Source organism: Meriones unguiculatus, chromosome 16, assembly GCF_030254825.1.
Source record: "Meriones unguiculatus strain TT.TT164.6M chromosome 16, Bangor_MerUng_6.1, whole genome shotgun sequence".
Lineage (NCBI taxonomy): Eukaryota > Metazoa > Chordata > Mammalia > Rodentia > Muridae > Meriones > Meriones unguiculatus.
The window spans coordinates 62299541-62320941 of record NC_083363.1 but is presented as its reverse complement, the minus strand read 5'-3'; the positions used below and the strand labels follow the sequence as shown (position 1 = coordinate 62320941).

The following is a 21401-nucleotide window of genomic DNA, read 5'->3' as shown; positions in this document are numbered from 1 at the left end:
AGCAGGCACAACTTACCCAATTCTGTCCACTTCTTGAGCACTTGAAAATGGTGCTTACCATCAGTGTGAGCGTCACAGTCACCTTACAACCCAGAAAGACTTCTGATGTGTGGAGCTGTGTAAATCATCACACCCACCAGCTCTCTGGCCAGTTGCCTTATTATAAACACACAGTAGCCACACAAGTGAATTAAAAAGTAATAAAAACAAAAAAAATGGTGAATAAAAAAGTAAGGGCGACCATCTGAAATTTATAAATATTCAAACTTTTACTAGAAACAGCTTGCATGTGAAATGTAAATGGCATACAGTCCTGAAAAAGGTTCCATTCCAAAGTTCTACAAAAAAGAATTGTAGGTTCGGATGACACAAATAACCAGATACATTTAAGCATCTCCTGGCACAGTTAATGGCATGCCATAGCTTAACATCACAGGCTTAATATCACATAGCTTAATATCACTTAAAGAACCCAGAATTACTTTCCTGATAACAAGCCAAAGAGAGCAGGGGAGTAAATGAATCAATATCAAAAGGAAAGGAAAGCCAACAAAGGGAAGGGAACACGGAAGTGCACTGAGGTCCTCGAAACGGTTTGCAAGATGAAGCAAGCCCCTGGAGCTTTACAGAGAGCTGTTAGCAGCTCAGGGAAGTCCGGCCCTGAAACGCCTCATGCGGACGCTCGGGCTCCTGCTGCCCTTCCAGCTGTCCCTGCGTGTACGGCAGGCTGTGGAGAAGGCTGGGGCAGCATCACACTGAACATGCAGCAGCTGAGAAGGCCAAGCCCTCCTGCGCAGAGCACCTGGTGCTCATTCCCCTGCCCCAGTGCTGCCCTCCCTTCTTGCTCCAGCGGCAGAAAGCAGCAGTGGGTCCCCAGCAAAGCTCAGTGCTGTTTCTCTTGGCCTCTCTAACGCCAAAAACCCTTCTGGATGGAAACTTTCAGAATGCAAGTCCAAGGGAGGAAGCCTTTCAGATATGGGCTTGATCTTAATCCACAATCCTGCAAAGGAACCCCTTTGCTCTGCAAAATGCCTGTGCTAGTGAATAATAAAGAATTGCATTTCCCCACAAAACCTTTTCTTGCGTGAGGTTAGGAGAAACTGTGCAACTGCGAGTGTTAATGCATCTGCTGCAAAGAGGAAGAAATTGCAGGACAATATGGGAATCAAATGATCAGACGAACTGGATCAGGTAACACACCGGAGACAGTTAATTCGCCACGGTCTTCATAAAGCAAGGCTGTTCCGATCCTCACGTGGAGGTATCTGGGAACGTTACAGATGGGCAGTATTAAAAACACGTCCTTTCAATAAATTCAAACATGCTGAACATCTTAGCAACGTAAGTTTTAAATGGGAATTTTAAAACATCAAATATTTTAATTATGTGCTACACTGGGGCTCTTGGCTTTTACAAATTTTAAAGCACATTACAATCCGGGTTAACACCCTTTAACTTCACACATTTCTAAGATGCACTTTTGCCATGTGGATTTGCTGCTTTCCAACAGTGTGAGGTTTCTGTAAGCAAGTAAAATTAAGAAAAAAATCTCAGGTGATGCACTTGGTAATAAATTAGGCTGCGCACATTTGGCGTAACTGCTGTGGCCCATTTGAGCCCGGGATTTCGGGGTTCTGATAGTAGGAACAACTGCTGTCTATTTTTAAATAATGAATCATTTGCTCTCAGAAGTCAGCGGGTGGGTGTGTGGCTGTGATGGGCACGTAGGTGGAGAAGAAACAAAATCAGTCGCCTGACATTTGTTTTCCATTCGTAATTATCCTCCTTGTTAGAAAAAATAGCAGAAGTGAATGTCAAGGAGACATTCCACCTCAGCTTGGGTTGCTGTGGGTGATCACATTTGCACGCTACAAATTACTCCAAACTGAATGATGGACCCAGCACCTGCTCCCTAGAGAACGCGTTCCTTCCGGCAGAGACAGCTTTGGGTTCTGGGGAAGTCAGAGGACCTCCGTGTGCGGGGAAATCACAGGAAAAATGACTCATTAGAGAGAACAGCTCTAAGTGCCCATCAGCTGACACAGAGCGGAGAGGGAAGGGTGGTGCTCTGAGAGCTCTCCCGGACACAATTGGGCAAACGTTAGTGATGTATCTGGATGTGCCGTCCAACGACGAGGAAGAGCAAGCCAGCCAGCAGAGAAAAGAAAATGCCGGCGGGGGCCAGGAAGAAGGACCAGCCGTACAGCACGGAGGGTGAGAACTCCCAGCAGTCTTTCATCTTCGCGGCTCTGTAGCTGTCCATGTCGGCCACCGCCTGGACCCAGATGACGTACAGCATCACCACGAGGGAGAAGAACACACCTGAGGAGGACAGAAGACCGGTCATCAGCCTGGAGGTGTGGCCCTCTCAGACCCCTCAACTACCCATGGACTGAAGGATAAATGCCCCAGTTCTGCACTAAGTCAGACACTGGGCTATTCTTTCTCAGCTTGTGCTACGAGGACCCTTTGGGGCGTTGCAGAACCCTTTCACAGGGGTCACCCAAGACTACCAGAAAACACAGGCATCTACAACACGATTCATAACGGCAGCAAAATTACACTTTTGAGGTAACAATAAAACACGGCTATGGTCACCACGACACGGGGAGCTGTATTAAAGGGTTGCAGCTTTAGAACTGCTGACCTCATCAGACAGGCTGTGTATTTTAAAGTGGAGACCTGTACCAGCACTGAGACAGCAGCCACAGTTGGTAGGCATTTATCGAGTGTTTGCTGTTTTCCAGGTACTGTGCTGAGTGTGTGAACATTTACGTTAGACACTTACACACTTTAACAGATGCTGAGATTGAGGAAAGCATTGTGACCATCATGACTTCTTTTAACATACACGTGGCACAGTAGACAGTGGCCGGTGGAAGTCAGCCCCAGGCATTAAGGGTGTACGGACATGGCTCCTGGCTTTCTTCAAGCCCTTTCTACACCATGGAAGCCCATCTATCTCTATACAGCCACAAGCAAACATGGCCACGGAAGGAAAAGTTATGTGAATGCCACACAAGGACAGGCGTGGCCCCTTGAATGTAGAAACTGTGTAATGGCTATCAAAAGCGGTATTTTTATTTCGTGTGTGTGGATGTTCTGTGTGCATGTATAGCTGTGTACCACGTGCTCACACACAGTGCCAGAGGAGGCCAGAGAGGGTGTTTAATCCCCTAAGACTGGAGTTGCTTGCACATGGATATGTGCCACCATGGGGGTTCTGGAAATCAGAAGAGCAACCAGTGCTCTCAACGCATGAGACACCTCTCCGGAAACCCCATCACCCAGCCATTCATGCTAATGTACTAAATGCACTAAATGCACTAAACACACATGTGTGTGTCTTGAAAGAAAGATGGAAGAAAATTGATGACAAGAGTCTGAGAAATATAAGAACTATATAAATTTGATTCCACAGGCTTTATTTAAATGAAAGAAGGGAGGAGAGAGGAAAAGGGAAGGAAAAATGAAAAGAGAAATGGGGAAATAGGAGAAAGAAGAAGAGAAGAAAGGAAGAAAACATGTGAAAGAGAAGGGAAAGGGGTGAAAAGAAAGGCAGAGAAGAGGAAAGGAAGAAAAAATGAAGGAAAGAAAGAGAAAGGGGTGAAAAGGAGAAGGGAGTGGGGAAGTAAGAGAAAGGAAGAAGAGCAGAACATAAGCAGGAAGAAAGAAGGAGCAGGCAGGAAAGAAGAAAGGGCAAGAGAAGAGGGAGCCAAAAAGTGGAGTGAGAGGAAGAAGAGAAAGAGAAGAGAAAGAAGGAAGAGAAAGTTGGTGGGTCAGAGAGGGAGGGGGGAAGCCAAAGAGGAAGAGGGAAAGAACCAACATCACAGTTTATCAACACCCCTACATAATCCATCAGTTCAAATCACTGCTAGAACACTGACGAGACCTGACCGTAACCACTGAGAAGAGAGACGCTGGTGGATAGCGACATTTGAGAGCAGCTTTGGGAGCATGCTCTTCAGATGGAACGGCTACTCTAACCACCAGGCAGGAGCTCATCATTGACGTTATCAGCTTCTGATGACGACAGAGGTTTCTGATGTGCTAGTAAGTCACACAAACTGCACAGCCTGCAGGGTTTGGACCAAGCCTAGCACTTGAGGGGCATTTGCTGTTGCCCGAAAGGTTGAACCAAGCATAACCTTTACAGTTATGCTCCCTGAAGTAGTTGGTGAACTAAACAACCTGCACTGTGTGAAGCCCACTGATGTGTCTATCAGTCTGCGATACTGAATTTCTAAAGAGGACGTGCCTATTTTGACTCAGTTTCAGAGGCCGGTCCCTGTGGCTTTAGGGCCTGTCAAACGTTAAAACATCATAGTGAATCATTGGGCTGAGGACACTGTTTACTTAAGAAGAGCAATGAAGCACCAAGAGAGAGGAAAAAGAAGGAGCAGGGTCCCAGCGTCCCATTAAGAGTATGTCCCTGATAACCTAGCTCTCTCCCTCTAGGCCTTGTCTCCAGGAGATTCTGTCCCTGAGAGGAAAGCCACGGGCTGGTGTCAACGCCTTTAACGTGTCCATTGGAGAAGACTTAAGATAACAATGATAGCAAGCATAAAATGTTCATGTTTTGATTGCTGTGTATCTAAAAGCTAACCTATTTCTACTAATAAGAGCAGAAACGGCAGCATGCTGATGGAGGAGAATGGCTTTTAATAGCTCAGCCCTCCAACTTAATCGTTGTCTCCTCCACGGAGGGGGTGAAATGCTACCACCAGCCCATCAAGTTCAGAAAGAATCTTGAGGCTTAGACTCAAAAGAAAGGTTTGCAACTATGTTGCTATGTGTTGGTGTCCAAGTTTACTCCTGCTCACACTGACCGTTCCAGCTAAAGATCAACGTGAAATCAACCTAAGTGTTTCCCCCAAAAGACACATGCTTCATGCTGTGATCTATACTGTAATTCATACACTGGCCCACAGGATGAGGCAACCACCACTGAGTAACAGCTGCATCAGAGGAACAGCAGAGATGTAGCCAGAGGGCAAACTCCTGAGGAAGCTTTACTTGGGGTTTTGGCAATATGGCTGTACAGTGACTCCGTGCCTACATTATACAGCAACTGCATACACAGTGTGCTCTGTGAGTCTAAAGGTGCGGGCACTTGCTTATCATCTTTTGCCTCCTGCAAACACAGTCACAGTCTCCAGGTTATTTGTTGCTATGGTTTTGATCTTCCTTCCATCACAGAAACATCATCTTTTCAGATATTCTTATTAAGATATGAAATTGCCTTTGTGAAAAATCAGACACCTTATATGCATTTTTTTCAAGAGCCATGATTGGATTTAGAATGTTAAAAAGTACATTGTAAGCAATAATGTAGATGATTTTTAGTAAGAAATAACTTATACCTAAAGAATGCTGTTATTTGGAGAAGGATTGCATTATGAAAACATTAAAAATACCCATTTCTTTCATTTGTTATTCTGTTCATTAATAGATACAAATTAACATAGTCCATTTAATTTATATGAAATCAGTTTATGATTCTATCTTACCCATGGGGCAAAACACTCCGTACCTCCCTCCCCATTAAATTACAAGTGATAAGTGGGGGTGGGAAATTCGGGTGAACGCCTTTAACTGCTGGCGCGACGAGATTTAACCATAAGAAGCTGAACAAGGTCTGCGGTCAAGAGGAGAGTCGGGTGGCTGCTGCATAGGGCTAAGCTAATCAAACAACAAAGCCTTAATTGTGCTACAAATGTGAAAAGAATAGGAATCGGGTGATCTCGGTCGTGTTAGAGAGAGATCGAACGCACCAGAGCAAATGCTCAGTCGCCGATGGCAGGTGACAGAGATGAAGTGTGTAGGCCAGACAGCAAATACTCCCGCAGGCTCAGACCGTCCACAAAGTGTTAACTGTAAGGGCGGGAAAGGTACATTTTACTAAAGAAGCATGTCAAATGCCACTCTACTCCGAGTGGTGACTTGTGTGTGTGTGTGATGGTGGGGGTGGTCACTGAACGGATGAGATGCCACACCAAGATGCAAAGCCTGATCCAGTCACGAAAAAGCATCAAAACCAAGTCCAGCACCGTCCCCAAAACACAGAGGCCTCTGCTCTTCCACAATTCCAAGGTCCTGAAAGTTAAAGAAGATCCAGATCCAGTTTGAGGGAGACCCCTGTGACACAAGCAAACACAACTTGTGCTCAAGGTCAGATCCTTTGTTGTGAAGGAAATTAAAAGTTACAAAAACAGTAATGGAGGGAGCTGGATGAGAGCGCTTGCAATTTTTCTTCATAAAATTGAAGGTCGTCCTAAACCAAGAAGAAAAGGAGTTTAGGCGAGGTGGGGCAACCCTGTGGCCACGTGTGCTGAGAGGAACGTGGGTGGGGAAGATTTATTTATAGACTGTGAACACCAACAGGATTGGGTAACACACTGCCTTTGGTAGAGTAGAAATCAGTGCTAAGATCGGGCATCCATTTGTTTTTATAATAATAAAATTATTGTTAAAGATGACCATATAGTTCAAAAGCCAAATTTTGTTTACAATTACATTTTATGATACCTGTTTTCTGGAGTCTAATTTTTAAAATTACAAAATAGCTCAGCAAAAGAAAAAAAGCCTAAGAATGGTCTCAAAGACCATTAGTATTATGGTCCCCCTAAACAACAAATAAGGAGCTGAGCAGCCAGAAAGGTACAAGGAATCCTTCATAGACAGCATGTCCTAGTGTCATTTAACCTGCACATTTCACATGGGTCATCTCACACACGCACACACCCATGCCTGAGCGTGTGTGTTTTATATGCCTAAGTTCAATTTCAGAGCCTATCCCGCACTACCCAGAAGCAAAAGGCATACCATCCAGTTACAGATGGACACTGGGCAGAGCTGTTGATGAGGGGAGTAATCAGAGAGAGGCTAAGCCTCACCAGGACTCCCCATGGCCAAGGCGTTCTACGCACAATGCTAGTTCTGTGTCACAAGAAAACAAGAATAAAAGAAGCACAGGTATAAAACTTCTTATAACCATGCTGTAAAAACAGATTTATAAGCACATTTGTGTGCAGAAAATTGAGAAAAAGACATAAAGATTTTTTTAAAAGAAGTTCTATGTTCTTATCTCTCTCTCACACACACACACTTTGTGTGTGTGTCTTTGTGTGTGTGTGTGTGTGTGTGTGTGTGTGTGTGTGTGTGTGTGTGTGTGAATAAAGAGAAGGTACCTTATAGTCTCAGGCATTGAATCCTTGGTCCCAGTGGATAATCTGGGGGAGGTTTAGGCTTGACCTTTCTGGAGGAAGTATGTCTCTGGGCTCTGAGAGTAGGATGTCTCTCCAGCTCCCGTTTTGCTCTCTCGCCTTCACCTGCACTCCCTCCACTCTCACCTGCCTCTGGAGATAGGATCCCTCAGCTTCTCGCTCCTGACACCACACCTGCCACCTGCTGCCCTGTCATCCTGGCAGGATGAATTCATCTCCCGATGGCCATGTAAGCCAAAATAAAGTTTTTCTTTCACAGACTGAATTTGGTCATGGCGTTTTATCATAGCAGCAGAAAGGTAACTGATACCGTGTATATGAATTTTTAAAGATGTTTGAGAGTGACTTGAAATGACAAATTGATCTTCAGCTGTTAATGAAAAACTGCATTGCCTGTGTTTTAATTTAAATTGTAGGTGGTGATGGGCTACTGTGGGAGGAATTATGAATCCAAGATAATTCTTTGGTTAATTGTGAGGATAGACAAGTTCATTGCCAAATTATTTCAACTTTTAATGGACATAGGAAAGACCATGAATGTCATAATTTTAAAAAGTGCCTTTCCAGGGAAGTTAAGGCAAAAAGAAAACTAGAATCATGACAAATGTCTCTTTTTCTCTCTACTTGGAGATGCACACACTCCTTTCAGTGGATGGAAATGATGCAGGATGGCCCATGCATTATATCAGCTCTCACGGGGTCAAGCAGGAAACTTGCCACAAATTCAAATGTGGTTATGTAGTGAGTCACCAGGAAGAACAGCCAGACATATACAGTAATTCCTACCTCTCAAAAAAAAGAAAGAAAGAGAGGAGGGAGGCAAAGAGGGAGAGAGGAAGGGAGGGACCAAGTGATGGACAGACAGAGGGATGGAAGGACAGAGGGATGGAGGAACAGAGGGATGGAAGGACAGGGTGATGGAGGGACAGAGGGATGGAAGGATGAAGGGACAGGAATGGAGGGACAGAAGGAAAAGGGTATCTAGAGTAGTTAAGTGTCCACTAAGACCAAACATTACCCAAGGGGTTATTTCAGACTGGAGTCCATTGGTAAATCTCCCACACTTATCTGGTAATATCCCCCAAACACCCAATAACAAGAAAAATATTCCAGTAAGATACAGAGAGACGTAATGGAGCTGTCTGGAGGGCTGGCAGAGGCTTTCAGTAAGAAGAGAAAAGAGCAAAAATCCGGGCTCATGGGTCTGTTAAGGGAAGAGCAATGGGCAACCTCTCAGCCAGGAGACCCAAAAGGAAGTCATCGCTGTCCTTTTATAGTGGAGAGAGTGACTCGTCATGAGGTGAATTCACCACGAGTGCTGTGCCACAAATGCCTACCTTAGGTCTTAGGGCACTGAATGATTCGGGAGGGAGCAACTCAGGTTTTTGCAGACAATATACAAATACTCTTCATATAGGCATTTAGTAACTTAGCTCCCACATGGTATTAAACTCTGGTACTTTGGAGATTTTTCTCATGTATACATTCCTTCTAGTTCTGTTGTTTCTTATGCTCATGTTTTTAAAAGTAAGGTTAGATGGGCTTTGGAAAAAAGTAACACCAGGAGGACACAATATATCTCTCACTTAGAGAAATCCTTTATGCCTGCCCTTTCAGCATCCCGTTCCTGCTCTACTGAAGTGTCGGGCTATGACTTGGCTTAGACGTTAGAAGCTCTTCCAGTGGAGGCTCTATGGTGTTTGGGTTTCCCTGGCACACTTTACCAAGCCTGTGCCACTGCGGCCCCTAAAGGCCATGTTAGCAATGAAGTCCAGCCTGTCCATCCGCTCATCAGCCTGTCAACGTCTGATCGATTCTAGGTTGGACTCTTATGAATTAGGCTATAATAAATAAATTGTTTTGCAGTACATTGGCATACTGATAGAGTTTGAAATGACAGGTAGCATTTGCTTAGGTAAATAGTTTTGCAGGGGGGAATGGCAATAAAATCTTTAGTGGGTTACCATGCATACTGACAAAATGGCCCTGGATTGGGCTGGCACTTGGCGGGGTTTGCATGTACCTTCTCTTCAGTCCCAGAACCCCAGTCGCCCTGCAGCCCAGCTGAGGACGCAGCTCTTGAGAAGCAGCAGAATACAGCCTTAATTTCCACACTAACTCTGGTTTCTAAGCAGAGTTCTTGATGGCTGTTCACGGTGCTACTGAACAGTTAGACGGCTAAAGCCTTGTAGCACGGGAGGTTCTTTGTGGTCAGTTGTTTTGGGCTTTTTCTCTTTAAAAAATTCAACATTTGACTTGGCAAACATAGAATAACATATGAATCAGTATGAAATATGATGAGGCTCAGTTGTAAAACACGTGTAAACTAGTCGCCAACTAGGAAATAGGACATTGATCATACTTGCGCCCCTTTGGCTGTGATTCCTTCGGAAGGAGTTATGCTCCCACAATATTTCAGAAATGTTTCTAGCCTGTCATTAAAAATACTAATATTTACAGCTAAGGAAAAGAAAAAAACCCAGGTGACACCAGGCCAGCAGCCTGAGGCCAGGCCACCAGTGGAGACTAGGAGGATGGAATCTCAGGGTCCCCTCATCTTAGCAGGTTAAATTTAATATTAACTCACTAAATGCTAGCAGCTTAAGATAGCGCAGCACTTACAAGCCTGCGGTCATGTGATTTACAGTGTAATGTCCTGAGTACCTAAGAAATGTCCATGTTTGAGGCCTCAATGCATTTCCACAAGATCTGTGTGCCTAGCCAACAGGGACTCACACAAGCTGACCCTCTCACACAGTTAGTTCTGTTGCCAAGCCCATCACATCTATCCTGTCCTCTATACAATACAAAAGGGAAATGGGAAATCCGCCAGCTTTCTAGATGCTAATACTTCTCATTACAGTCAAAAGCATTTCCTAAGTAATTTCATGAATATTGCGTGCATTAAAGCCAAGACTGTTTTTCTGGGCACACAGCTAAATGTCCTTTAAAATATGTTAAATCGTGTTTTGTAATAACTTGTTGTTTCTTTTTTATACTAATAGGTACCGTTTCCTCTTAGAATCAAATGATGCTCTTTTATGTATTGCATTCCGGAAATCTGGGACAACAAACTCAGTGTGCCCAGCACTCTCGAGCTTCCCCATCTGCTTTCTTAGACTTCTCTACCGGCATTTCTGCAGTCCTCTGAGTTAGTCCTAAGTGTTCTTGCAGTAACCAGTGTACCATCCACCTAACTGGCATTTGCCACTGACGCCCCACCCCACCACTTCCCGAAGTGGTCACTCAGGGACTGACTCTTCCCTTTCTGGAGTCATGATTTTACCTAGTCAGCTCACCCTATGTACTACATACAGGGCTACCCAAACACTTACAGTGATTTTCTGCATTTGACATCCATGTGCTCAATACAATGAATGCCAATGAGAAACGAGAATTAACAGAGAACTATCTTCAGGCAATTAGGATTTCACCTGAAGAGCTGAGTTTCATTCACCCCTAAGGGGGGCTTTATACACAACCACTGAGCTTCCAGAAGTGTTTGAAAGGCACAAGTCTGGATTCTGACCGCACTGGCTTTCAACACTCTCTACTGGCTGGAATGCTTTCTGCTGCTAAGTAACCCTGGGCATGTTTCTCCCTTCTCCACCTGTTCCTTCATTGGCAAAGCAGTGATCATATAAGATCCCACATAAGAAAGAGGTCATGGGAGCGAGATGACACACACAGTCAGCACTGTGCTGGGAACATGTTATTCTTAAGAAGCGTCAGCTGTCATCTTCATCACCGTCATCATCGACACCGTCATCATCACCATCATCATCACAATCGTCATCATCAACATCATCATCACAATCGTCATCATCACCATCATCATCACAATCGTCATCATCACCATCATCATCACAATCGTCATCATCAACATCATCATCATCACCATCATCATCACAATCGTCTTCATCACCATCATCATCGACACCGTCATCATCACCATCGTCATCACAATCGTCATCATCAACATCATCATCATCGTGGTTTGGCATGAGCTTCTGCAAATGGCTAGTAATGTAATTCCCAGTGTTCTAAGGCATCGGAGAATTTCATGTGACCCCGCTGTTTCAGAGCTGGTCTGGAAGCAAAGAATCGACTCCTCAGGGTTTCTTCCAGCTCTGAGATCTTACAGCAGTGGTCTCAACCTTCCTAACGCTGTGACCCTTTAAACAGTTCCTCACGTTGTGGTGACCCCAACCATAAAATTATTTTGCTGCTACTTCATGACTGTAATTTTGCTACTGATATGAATCACAGTGTAAAAATCTGTGTTTTCCGATGTCTTAGGTGACCCCTGTGAAAGGGTCCCTTGACAGCCTGAGAACAACTTAGAGGGTAAATGGAAATGTTTGCCTCCAGTGTTCTGCCAGGACTGTCCACCAGATGGCACCATTCTCCCCATTCTTCACCAAGGACTTTGAAAAGCACAAACCGATCCAGACTTGAACTCATCCATCTGGAGGGTGACGCTTCGATTTTCCAGCTAATGACAGCCCCTACCCTCCCCACCAGCCCTCTCATTAGAGGAGGTAAATGCTTTTTGTAGAGCGGCCTCCTGGCAAATATGGTTGTCCCAGTGGACCGGGCTAAAATGTGCTCCCCACCAAGCACATTACCTGTGATAGCAGGAAAGTGTAAGACGTTATCAATGTTAGTGAAGAAACGAACGCCACACTCTTCGGCCATTCACTACTGGTTCAAAGAACAGTGTGGAAGGACCCCCTCTGGAATCCTGTGGGGCTCTGGCTTCCTCTTAACAGGGTCCTATCACTTATGCCTATAGTACCCCATCAGAAAGGGCTTATGAGGCTGCTACCCACATGTACGCATACACACACACCTATCACAGAAGCCTCTGGGGAACAGCTGTCATATTTTAAAATATTTTTGAGATAAAAATCTCTCCTGTGTCGGATTGGGTGAGGCTGACTTACTTTAGCTACTACGTGGCATTTGTGCAAAGTGTCAGACCCTGGGGAGCAGAAGGTGCAATCTGAAGGGCGCTTTCCCACATGACAATAGTGTCAGCACCGAGGAAGTGTGCGGAGGCAAATGAAGGCATCTCTGGAGGGAGATGAGGTCTTCGCGCTCCCCTGAGAGCACTGCTCTGGGGACTTCCAGACTTGTGCTCTGCTGACTATTGGCTGGGACGGAGTGCTCCCTTTCAACCCCAAGGCCACGTGGCAGGCATACGTCAGAGTGCAGATTCCATCAAGCTTTCTTCCACAACTGCCTCCAGCACAGCAGGAAAGATATGTCTGAGGTGACTTTGGCAAAGCCACTACTGCCACAGAGCCCCGTATGTGCGTCAGGCCCAGGCGCTGTTTACAGCCTGGAGAGCCCTGAGTCTGTCAGCAGGCCCCTTCCTAACCCTCCTGCCCTGGGTCTCCTGTCCCCTCCTGCTCTGCTCAGGGCCTCTCCCTGTACCTCTCTGCTGTTCCTTCTATGGACGATACGGCTGTGACAAGGGGTGCACAGAGTCCTGTCCCCGTGAGACCTCATATTCATCCTCAGCCAGAGCAGAAGGAGCGTCTGAGCTAAACCACCAGCTTCTGGTGGCTGCTTCTTCTCCCACATAGGGGAACATCTCCAGGACAAGGTTCCTGTGAGTGCTCCCATCACGCAGGGAAAAAACGTGATTTCTTAGGAAGCTTGGGGAACTTTGGCAGTATCCTTGAGCTTCTGCAAGAAAGGAAGCCATAGACCCTACTGTCTTCCAAGCCAGTCTTCGCTGGCACTACATTTCCAAAAAGGCTCACATTCAAACCCTTTTATATGGCAATTCTTCCAGTACAGGAGAGGACACCGTAAGCCACTGAAGGCTGGGGTTTGGCCTGTTTGTCCTCCTGATGGGAGATTTACGTAATTTCATGTCAAGTCACTCTGCTCAAGCCTCTGCTGAGCAATGAGAGCCCAGGAAACAGCTGTCCTGGAGGAGGGGCACTCTATGAGGTCACAGAATGAGGCAAGGCACACAAGCGTGTGCAGGCCACAAAGTGAGCTTCTCCATCCGGGAATCTTCTAGAATCTCCTAGCAGGGGTCTCTCTCGTTTCCATTCAAAATGCTCAGGTCACCACCCTTTGATTGACAAGATGTTTACAACCCAAGAGCAAGAGTTTGGCCTAAGCCTGGGTCTCCTTGCTACTCCACCAGGCAGGTGTGCGGTGCCATCTGCTTCCCCTGTCAGCACAAAGCTCAGGATTCACCCCAGGCAGCACTCAGGACAAGGCAGGCAGATGACTGTACGATGGGAAGAGAGCACACGTTGATTTCTAACTAGTGAATTAGCTTCTGGTTTTAATTTTACAACCATTTGCTTTTATTTTACATGTATGGTGTTTCGCCTGCACGTATGTCTGTGTTAGTTTTCCTTCTATATCAATGTGAAGAAAGAGACCATCTTCTCTTTATCAGAGCCCTCCAGCAGGGAGCTAAGGTTTTCTTGGGTGTGTGAACCACTGAGGCATAGACTGAGGGCTACAATACCCTGGCAGTTAAGACAAATTTTACTCAGAGCTGCACCTCCTCAGAAAGCATGTGCCCAGGGTGGGCAGGTGAGGAGGGTACCTGCCCAAGCACAGGGTGAGGCCACACCCTCTCCCCATGCCCTGCCCTGAGTGGCACAGCATGGAGATATCATGGACCAACTCTCTGCTCCCACCCGACAGCTGCAACTTCAGTGTCTATCTGCCAAGCATGGAACACCCTACAGAGGCCTCTGCTGCTGACAAAAACCCGCTGTATGCACACGCCCCAGAGCGGCCGCTCGGAATTCAGCTGTGCCCTTCCCGGGTTCCATCTTCCCAAGTAAATAAAGTGCTCAGCCCTGTCTGTGGCCCTGGTAAGTTGGCCACGGTACCCTGAGGCCGAGCTGCACCTGTTCCTAAGTGCTGGGCAGAGGACAGCAGAGAAGCAGAGAGGTTATAAAGGCCAAGAAAGTGAGGGTTGGACAAGTCTAGAAAGACTGCGAAGTTGGAGCCATGGCCCATAGGCTGAAATTCCTTTGTTTCAAATTTTATGAAACCTAACTAAATAAAGTGTTAGAAGCTCAGTTCTGTACAAATCTGCAGTCCACATAGCACAAAGAAATTGTTCCTAGCTGATGAGTCTCGGGCAAGAAAAGCAGTCCATGTTCGCATGGTTCCCCATAAGATAGCATGTAACTTTGAGAGAATAAAATTGTCAAATCATTAATAATGGACGTAAGATTCTAAAGTTCTTCTGTCGATAATGCTCAGTGTTACCCTTTGGTTGTTGGCCTCACAAGTCCTTAAAGACTGCATTTTCTGGTAGAACTTTATGGCAGGAAGTCAGCTATAGTTGTCTCTGAACACACGACTCTTCCAGCCCCAAACGATATGATGTACTGTGGTGGTTTCTTTCATGCGATGTTCATTTTCTTTATATTCTTGCAAAATCATGCACACATGATTTATAACTGTGCTATCAAGGAAATTAAAAGTCAAAGGATCTGTTCTCATAATCACCTACTTAGCTTTCAGAATAGGCACTGTTTCGGTTTGGAGAAAAATGGTATTTGTTTTTTAAAATCTCTTCCAAGGAGCATGAGATGTCCTTTACATAAAACATTCCAAATAAGCAAACACATAAAAACAGGTAGCAGATTAGTAGTTTCCTATAAAGGGGAGGAGGAGGGAAGATGGAGCTCCTTCGCAGGATGGCTAAAATATTCTGAAATCACTTAGCAGTGATGCGTGTGCAAGTCCATGGCGACTAAAAATTCCACTGAATTACTTACTTAAAAACAGCAGACTGAACAATATGTGGGGTTTTACCTTAGTAAAGACAGGAAGAGGCCAAAGGGCCTTGAGCTCTGGCGGGTGCCTGTAGCCCAAGAAAGGCATCGGAACAGAAGGTAAAGGAAGGGCCGAGCCGTCGGCGAGGCGGCTCCTCAGAGAGGTGCTGTGTGAGCACATGGGTGAGCATCCATGGGTGAGCACGGTCTTCATTGTGAAGAGCCGTGGCTGTCCTGTGTGAGTGATAACGGATCCCTGGCTGAAGTGTGAGGAACAGCATCATGTGCTGTCACACAAGTCTCCTAAAGACAAGCAAATCTGTCATCAGCTCCTCTCCTGTGCCTTTCGCTGTGGCCTCACATAGAAACACTCCATGATGCCCCGGTACAGCACAACCACGGGGAGTTTGGCCAGCTGTGCTCAGGCCCTCCTGTCCTGTGTGGGGTTTTGTTTGTATTGTTGTTGTTTGTTTGCCTGACACACCCTAGAGTCATCTTCAAGGAACAAACTGTGATTGAGAAAAGGCCTCTGGAAGATCGGCCCATAGGCAAGTCTGTGGGGGCCTTATCTTAATTAGTGCTTGATGGGGGACTGGTCAACCCACTGTGGGTGGAGCTGCCTTCAGAAGGTGGTCCTGGGCTCTGGGGAAATGGGGCTGAACAAGCCTGTGCGCTGCACCCCTCCGTGGCCTCGAATTCAGTTCCCGCCCTGACTTCCTTCCGTGATGCGCTTTGGTGAGGAAGTATGAGTGAAATCATCTTCATTCCTTCCGGTGTTTAATTCTATCACGGTGGTTTCGTCATAGCAACAGGAACCCTGACTAAGACATTTGTCATTGTGAATATCAGCCTCGCATTTATACATTTGATAGCGTGTAGCAGACGGGTCACAGATAAAAAAGGATAGACTAGTATCCTTCACCGACGCCAGGGTGGATCATCAGCCTCAGGGTTTTCATTTGTCTACTGTGGATTCAATGGGCAAAGGCTGGCAGCTCACGGAAATGGGAAGTCTGTGAAAAGGCCAGGAGTATAGCGAGCGTGCAGGAACTCCAGTTCCTGAGCATCGGTGTATTGCTATTAATAAAGGCCCGAACTCTGACGTGTGTCTAAAACACAAACACAGGGAATGCGACTAGAAACCACGCCTTGGGTGTTGCACCTACCTGCGGCAATGTAGGAACCTCCTCCAACTTTATAGAGGAGGTGACTGGAGAACGGGGCTGCACAGATGATCAGGAAGCTCGCAGTCACGGCGGCCACGACCCCCAGGAGCAGCAGGACCGCCCAGAAGCCGCGGTAAACTGGAAACCAACAACAAAGACAGAAACAGTTAGCCCTGCTTGGAGCGGCTGGCACTCGGGACCTAGCTTCTTGTTCTAAGGCCATGCAGGGCTGCTGAGCAGAAACTCACACAGTGGACCAGGCATGATCTGGAATCCTCATCCTTAGCTGGAAACCAAGCTCGGCCACACCCATATGGACACACTTCAGCAATGCTTCTCGCTCAGCCTTAGCACCACCAACATTCTGAGTGTATCAGCTCATTCCCCAAACCACAGGTTTTCCTTTCTAGAAAGGGGAATAGTTAAGGATCTGCCCAGTGTGACTACAGGGAAGGCAACCCTGTGACTTCTAAACACCGCCTCATCTCACCGAGATGGCATTTGCACACTGGTGAGCCCCTGACAGCCCTAACCAAAAGGCTGGCTTCTGTTTAGACCACGGCTCTCATGGAGGGTATTGGTACACAGGATAATAAAAGTTAAACTGCTAAGAAAGGCTTGTATCAACAAAATAAATAAAAAGAATATAAAAGCGAAGAGGTAAAGTCAGCCGTGTGTGGAATGTGGCTTTCATTAAATGTTTGTATTACAGGAAGAAAGTGTCAGCGTGAAGTCATTCGGGAGCCTCTTGCTCAAGGACAAACAAGCCGAGAAACTGCTTGCAGCTGGTGATTAATGGATTGTGGGTCTGGTGATTTATAGTAATCAAAGGAAAAGGCATCCTAATGATCATTTTTGAGCTGGATAATTACCAATCTATTAAACAAATTCATCATTTCCCTAAGGCAAAAAATGCTAAAATGCATTCTCTTTTTGTGTAAATGGGGTAAGCTCAGAGAGATATATTAGTCAAATTATAATTTTCTTAAGGAAAATATAGAATCTTTATGGGGAAATAAAATTTATTTTTCTCAATCCTGCCTCCAAGGAAGAAGTATGTCAATCAACTGTGATCTTAAGAAACAAAGGGCAGGGCTCTAGAAAGCTGAGCTATCAGCCATCACGGTGCCAAGGGAAGAAAGTTTGCTGTCTTGGGGTTGGCCAGGCTCTGGCTGCAGTGGTGAAGAGGTCAGCCTTCATCCTACTTCCCGGTGCTGACTCTTGGCCATAGCCCCCATGCCTGCAGCCCCCATGCCTGCTGTGATGTCTGGCTTATAGCTGTAGTGAGGTTGGCAAAATATTCAGTAGCCAAGAAAGACAATTCTCCCCCAAGTGTGTCTCTGAGTTTCTACCCCAGTGAACAATAGCACCCAAAATCTGGAAGATGATCCGTGGAGGAACCTGAAAAGGAGATCATCGTTCTCCAAAGCGTGGGGGAGTCCTCGTTGAATGCTTCCTTTTGGTTCTTGCTGTTTTTACAAAGATCTATGCCACAGGACCGGGTCTACCGAGAGCTGAGAGAACTCAACCGAGAGCTGAGAGGGGATGGGGGCACTGTGCTGGGAGAAAGCTGGGAGACTGCAGTTCTGTGCAGGAACCAACACTAGCATCAATCTCACTCCCGAGTTCCTCAGGCACAAATGCCCAGGGGAGTGTGGCGAAGCCTTTGAGAACCATATTCCAGTACCCCAGAGCCAACCCCAGGTAGGGCACACCAAGCGCAGGATCCCAAGTAGGCACACTAGTGCAGGACCCTGGGTCCTCTGGAAATTCAGGTGATGTCAAAGCTTCCAAGACAAACATAAAGAACAGGATGAAAAGACTGGTTTCCTGGCATGATAGGTTAATATTTTCTGGATTCTTTTAAAAATATAAAGTCAGAGAATATGCTAGTCAAACCTGCCTAGGATACAACTTAGGATTATTTTGTACACCAGGACCACGAAACTCTGACCAAGACTTTGGGGAACAGGCAGGGAGCCAGCAAATGGGAAGCCAGAGATTTAGCTCTCGGCTCTCGGACAGAGTCAGGCCGGTGCTGGGAGGACTGTGAACAGGGATGGATGCTCTTGAGATGCACGAAAAGAGCGGAGCAGCCTATAACAAACTAAGTGGAGTCTCTGCATCTGCAGGAACAATTTCCGAAACTGTGACATCCTGAGGTGGCTCTTCACCACCATAGGAGATGGCCTTGGTGACTACACAAAGAAAACACTGACAAAAATGAGCTGAGGAAAATGAATGGTGTTCTGGATCCTTGTGTGACCAAATCAAAGGCTCTCATGTTTATATACAGAGACTCCTCAAGCAGAAGCAGATTTTGGCGTAGAAACAAAGTTCTTCACAAAGCAAAGCCAATTATCTCCACAAGTGTGGGGAAAGACAAGTCTATAGACACAGGAACTCCAAAGTTTGTGAGGTCAAAGAAATTCTCTCAGACAGCTGAAAGTAAAGTGACTGAAAACTATCGCTCTCTTGAACATATCTAGGGAGAGAAAAATGCCACATCCAGGGAGCGGTGACCACAAATCCCTCATCAGAGAGAGCGGGAGATAATATATAGTCTAAAAAATAAAAGATCTAATTAGGAAAGCACAGGAGAACACTTTAAAGTGCCAGACTCTCTCAGCCTGAGAGTCTGCACCTAGCAACATCAAAATACAGATGTGAGAAAAGGGCATTTGAGACTCGGGAATGAAGCATTTGCTGCAGCAGGCCCGTCCCGTGTGAGCTGCTGCTCAAGTGGGTTCTTGAGACCCACAGGAGTCAAAACAAGACCACGCTTGAGAAATCAAAAACAAGAAAGGAAGTGACAAGGAACTGTGAATGTGACGACCCATTGCTTTCTCCTCTGCGTGCCTTAAAACGGATTTAAACGTTCAGATTTACAACCACAGCAGCAAACTCAGCAGCTAGGGCCCTGTTGCTGGTCCTGAGGAAGCTAGAAGATGGTTTTGAATATGCAGAAGGATTCTGTGGGCAGCTGTGAGCCACTGGACTTGGTACAGGGACTCAAACTCAGGTCTTCAACTAGGTTTGAGATTCTTAGATATGATGAATTGAGGTAGTTTGTTTTGGTGGTGTTTTCTTTTCTTTTTTTTTTTTTTGGTGTTGTTGCTGCTGCTGTTTGCTTGTTTGTTTAACTATACTGGTAAAGTTTTCTGCTTTCACAAAAGCATAATAGTTTAGTTACAAAAACACTTCAGTATTTTTCCTCCCATTGTTCCTCAGCATGCCAGTATCACATGGTCATGCCTTTAGAGTGTCTTCTGTCAGAAAACTTGATTTAAAAAAAAATACTGCACAGTGGCACACATGTAATCCCAGCACTCAGGGAGTCAGAGGCAGGTGGATTTCTGTGAGATTGAGGCCAGCCTGGTCTACAAAATGAGTCCAGGACAGCCAAGGCTACACAGAGAAACCCTGTCTCAGAAAACCAAATAAAAACAAAAACAAAAACCAATTTAAGTTGTTTTTTGAATTTCATTAAAAATGTTGAAGGTATTCTGGCTTGAGATAAAAACAAAGCTCACAGCAATTTTTAAAGTGACCATAAACATACTTTTTGTCATGTTATTACATTTTTTGGGTATAAGGTGACATTCTCAGCTTTGGCAACTATAAGATCAAAATATTGATCAACTCTGAAAAGCACTGAAGATTCTCTAACACTGAAATATCAAATATTAAGTCAAGAATTAATTTTTTATTAAAAAGGTAAATAGGCACCTCTATCTCAGTATGTATTTTTTCATCTTTAATAAACGGTGTGTGTGTGTGTGTGTGTGTGTGTGATGTATGGAAACATTTCTTATTTCATTCACACAGTTTTTGAGTCAGGTTTCATTAGCCCAGGCTATGCCCTTGAACCTGCTATGCAGCCATGTTTGATGTCAGGATTCTCCTGCTTCTACCTCCCAGTTGCTAGGATTAGAAGGCGCTGCCACCAAGCCCAGCTTAGGCCACATTGGGAATCAACCTCCATGCTTCCATGCTAGGCAAGCAGTGTCCGTTCTCAGCTGTATCTCCAGCCCCGGACAAACTTTTGAAAATAAACTTCTTAGTAAATTATCTTCAGCAAATGTCTGTTTTGTATGTTTATTTTATACACCTATAGGTTGCACAGAAGTTTCGCTGGATAAAAGAAGCCACAGTGGGAACCTTTAAGGAGCCTTGCCACTGTATGCAGATAGCTCTACACAGCACAGGCTCCTTGCCACTGTATGCAGATAGCTTTATACAGCACAGGCTCTGCAGCGTGGCCTTCTGGTAGCTCTCACTTGTGGATACAAACGTCTTTGTTTCACAGAACAGACAGTCTCAGGAAGCTCCAGCCTTTGATCCAAGATTGTCCATGGAGGTGGTGATGTCACACAGGACAGCAATCCTAACACCTACAGTTCCCACTACAGTGCGGTGACAGCAGTGTGAAATTTGTTTTAATGCGTGTGTGTGTGTGTGTGTGTGTGTGTCTGCCTGTGTGTATGTCTTGGGCATGCAACCACAGCAAACACTTCCAGAAACACCACAGCATATTTATGCACTTGACTCAGAGTTTGGTGCTGGTTGGTGCACATTCAGAATAAGGTAGGGGTACTGCTGCCTGCTGTTTTAACCAACAGGAAAAATAGAGCAATTCCAGGGCAGATTCCTGGGTGATGTTGCCATGTGATTAATTTTCCGCATAAGCTTCCAAACTTCTGGAGTGGATGCCTTCAAGGGCATCACAGAATTCCCTGGAGCTTCCTGCTTCTCTGACACATTGTATCGCATTCTTTTTACATGTGCCACACTTTCCTCCCAAAGTCAAACAAGCTTTCATAATGAGAACCTGCTTTGTGGAATTGGGAAGAGCATGGCCACGATCGATGGTAAATCTAAGATGATAAAGGATCGGTCAGCAGAAGGTGAGCCGCGTGTGAGCCGGGTGCGAGCGCGTGTGTACAGAGGCTAGTCTGCTTTGTGACGACACGCTTCCATGGCTGCTTGCGTAGCAGCTGAAGCCGTGTCGCCTGCATGCATGTGAGGACGCGCTAGGATCATTTGTGAAAAGTGGCTGCATGAGTTAAACCCTCAGATACAGAGGCTGTGGTCGTAATTATCTACTGCACCTTGCAATAAAGCGTTCTTGTCAATACCACGGTCAACACTAACACGCATTATCTAAGCTCGTGGGTCAATAATGGAGCCATCTTAGCAGTTCTAATACACCTGCTCCTGTGCGCGAGTGTGTGTATTTA

General features: G+C 45.7%; 1 protein-coding gene across 1 annotated transcript in view; it reads right to left on the bottom strand.

The window, feature by feature from the left end:
• Positions 1-261: 261 nt before the first annotated feature.
• Positions 262-21401, bottom strand: part of Tmem182 (transmembrane protein 182) — a 42464-nt gene continuing 21324 nt past the window's right edge. The window contains exons 4-5 of the mRNA XM_021634826.2: positions 16162-16299; positions 262-2322 (exon numbers count right to left, since the gene is read on the bottom strand). Of these exons, the coding sequence (XP_021490501.1) occupies positions 2102-2322; positions 16162-16299 (359 nt within the window). The 3' untranslated portion in view covers positions 262-2101. The remainder of the gene's footprint in view (positions 2323-16161; positions 16300-21401) is intronic.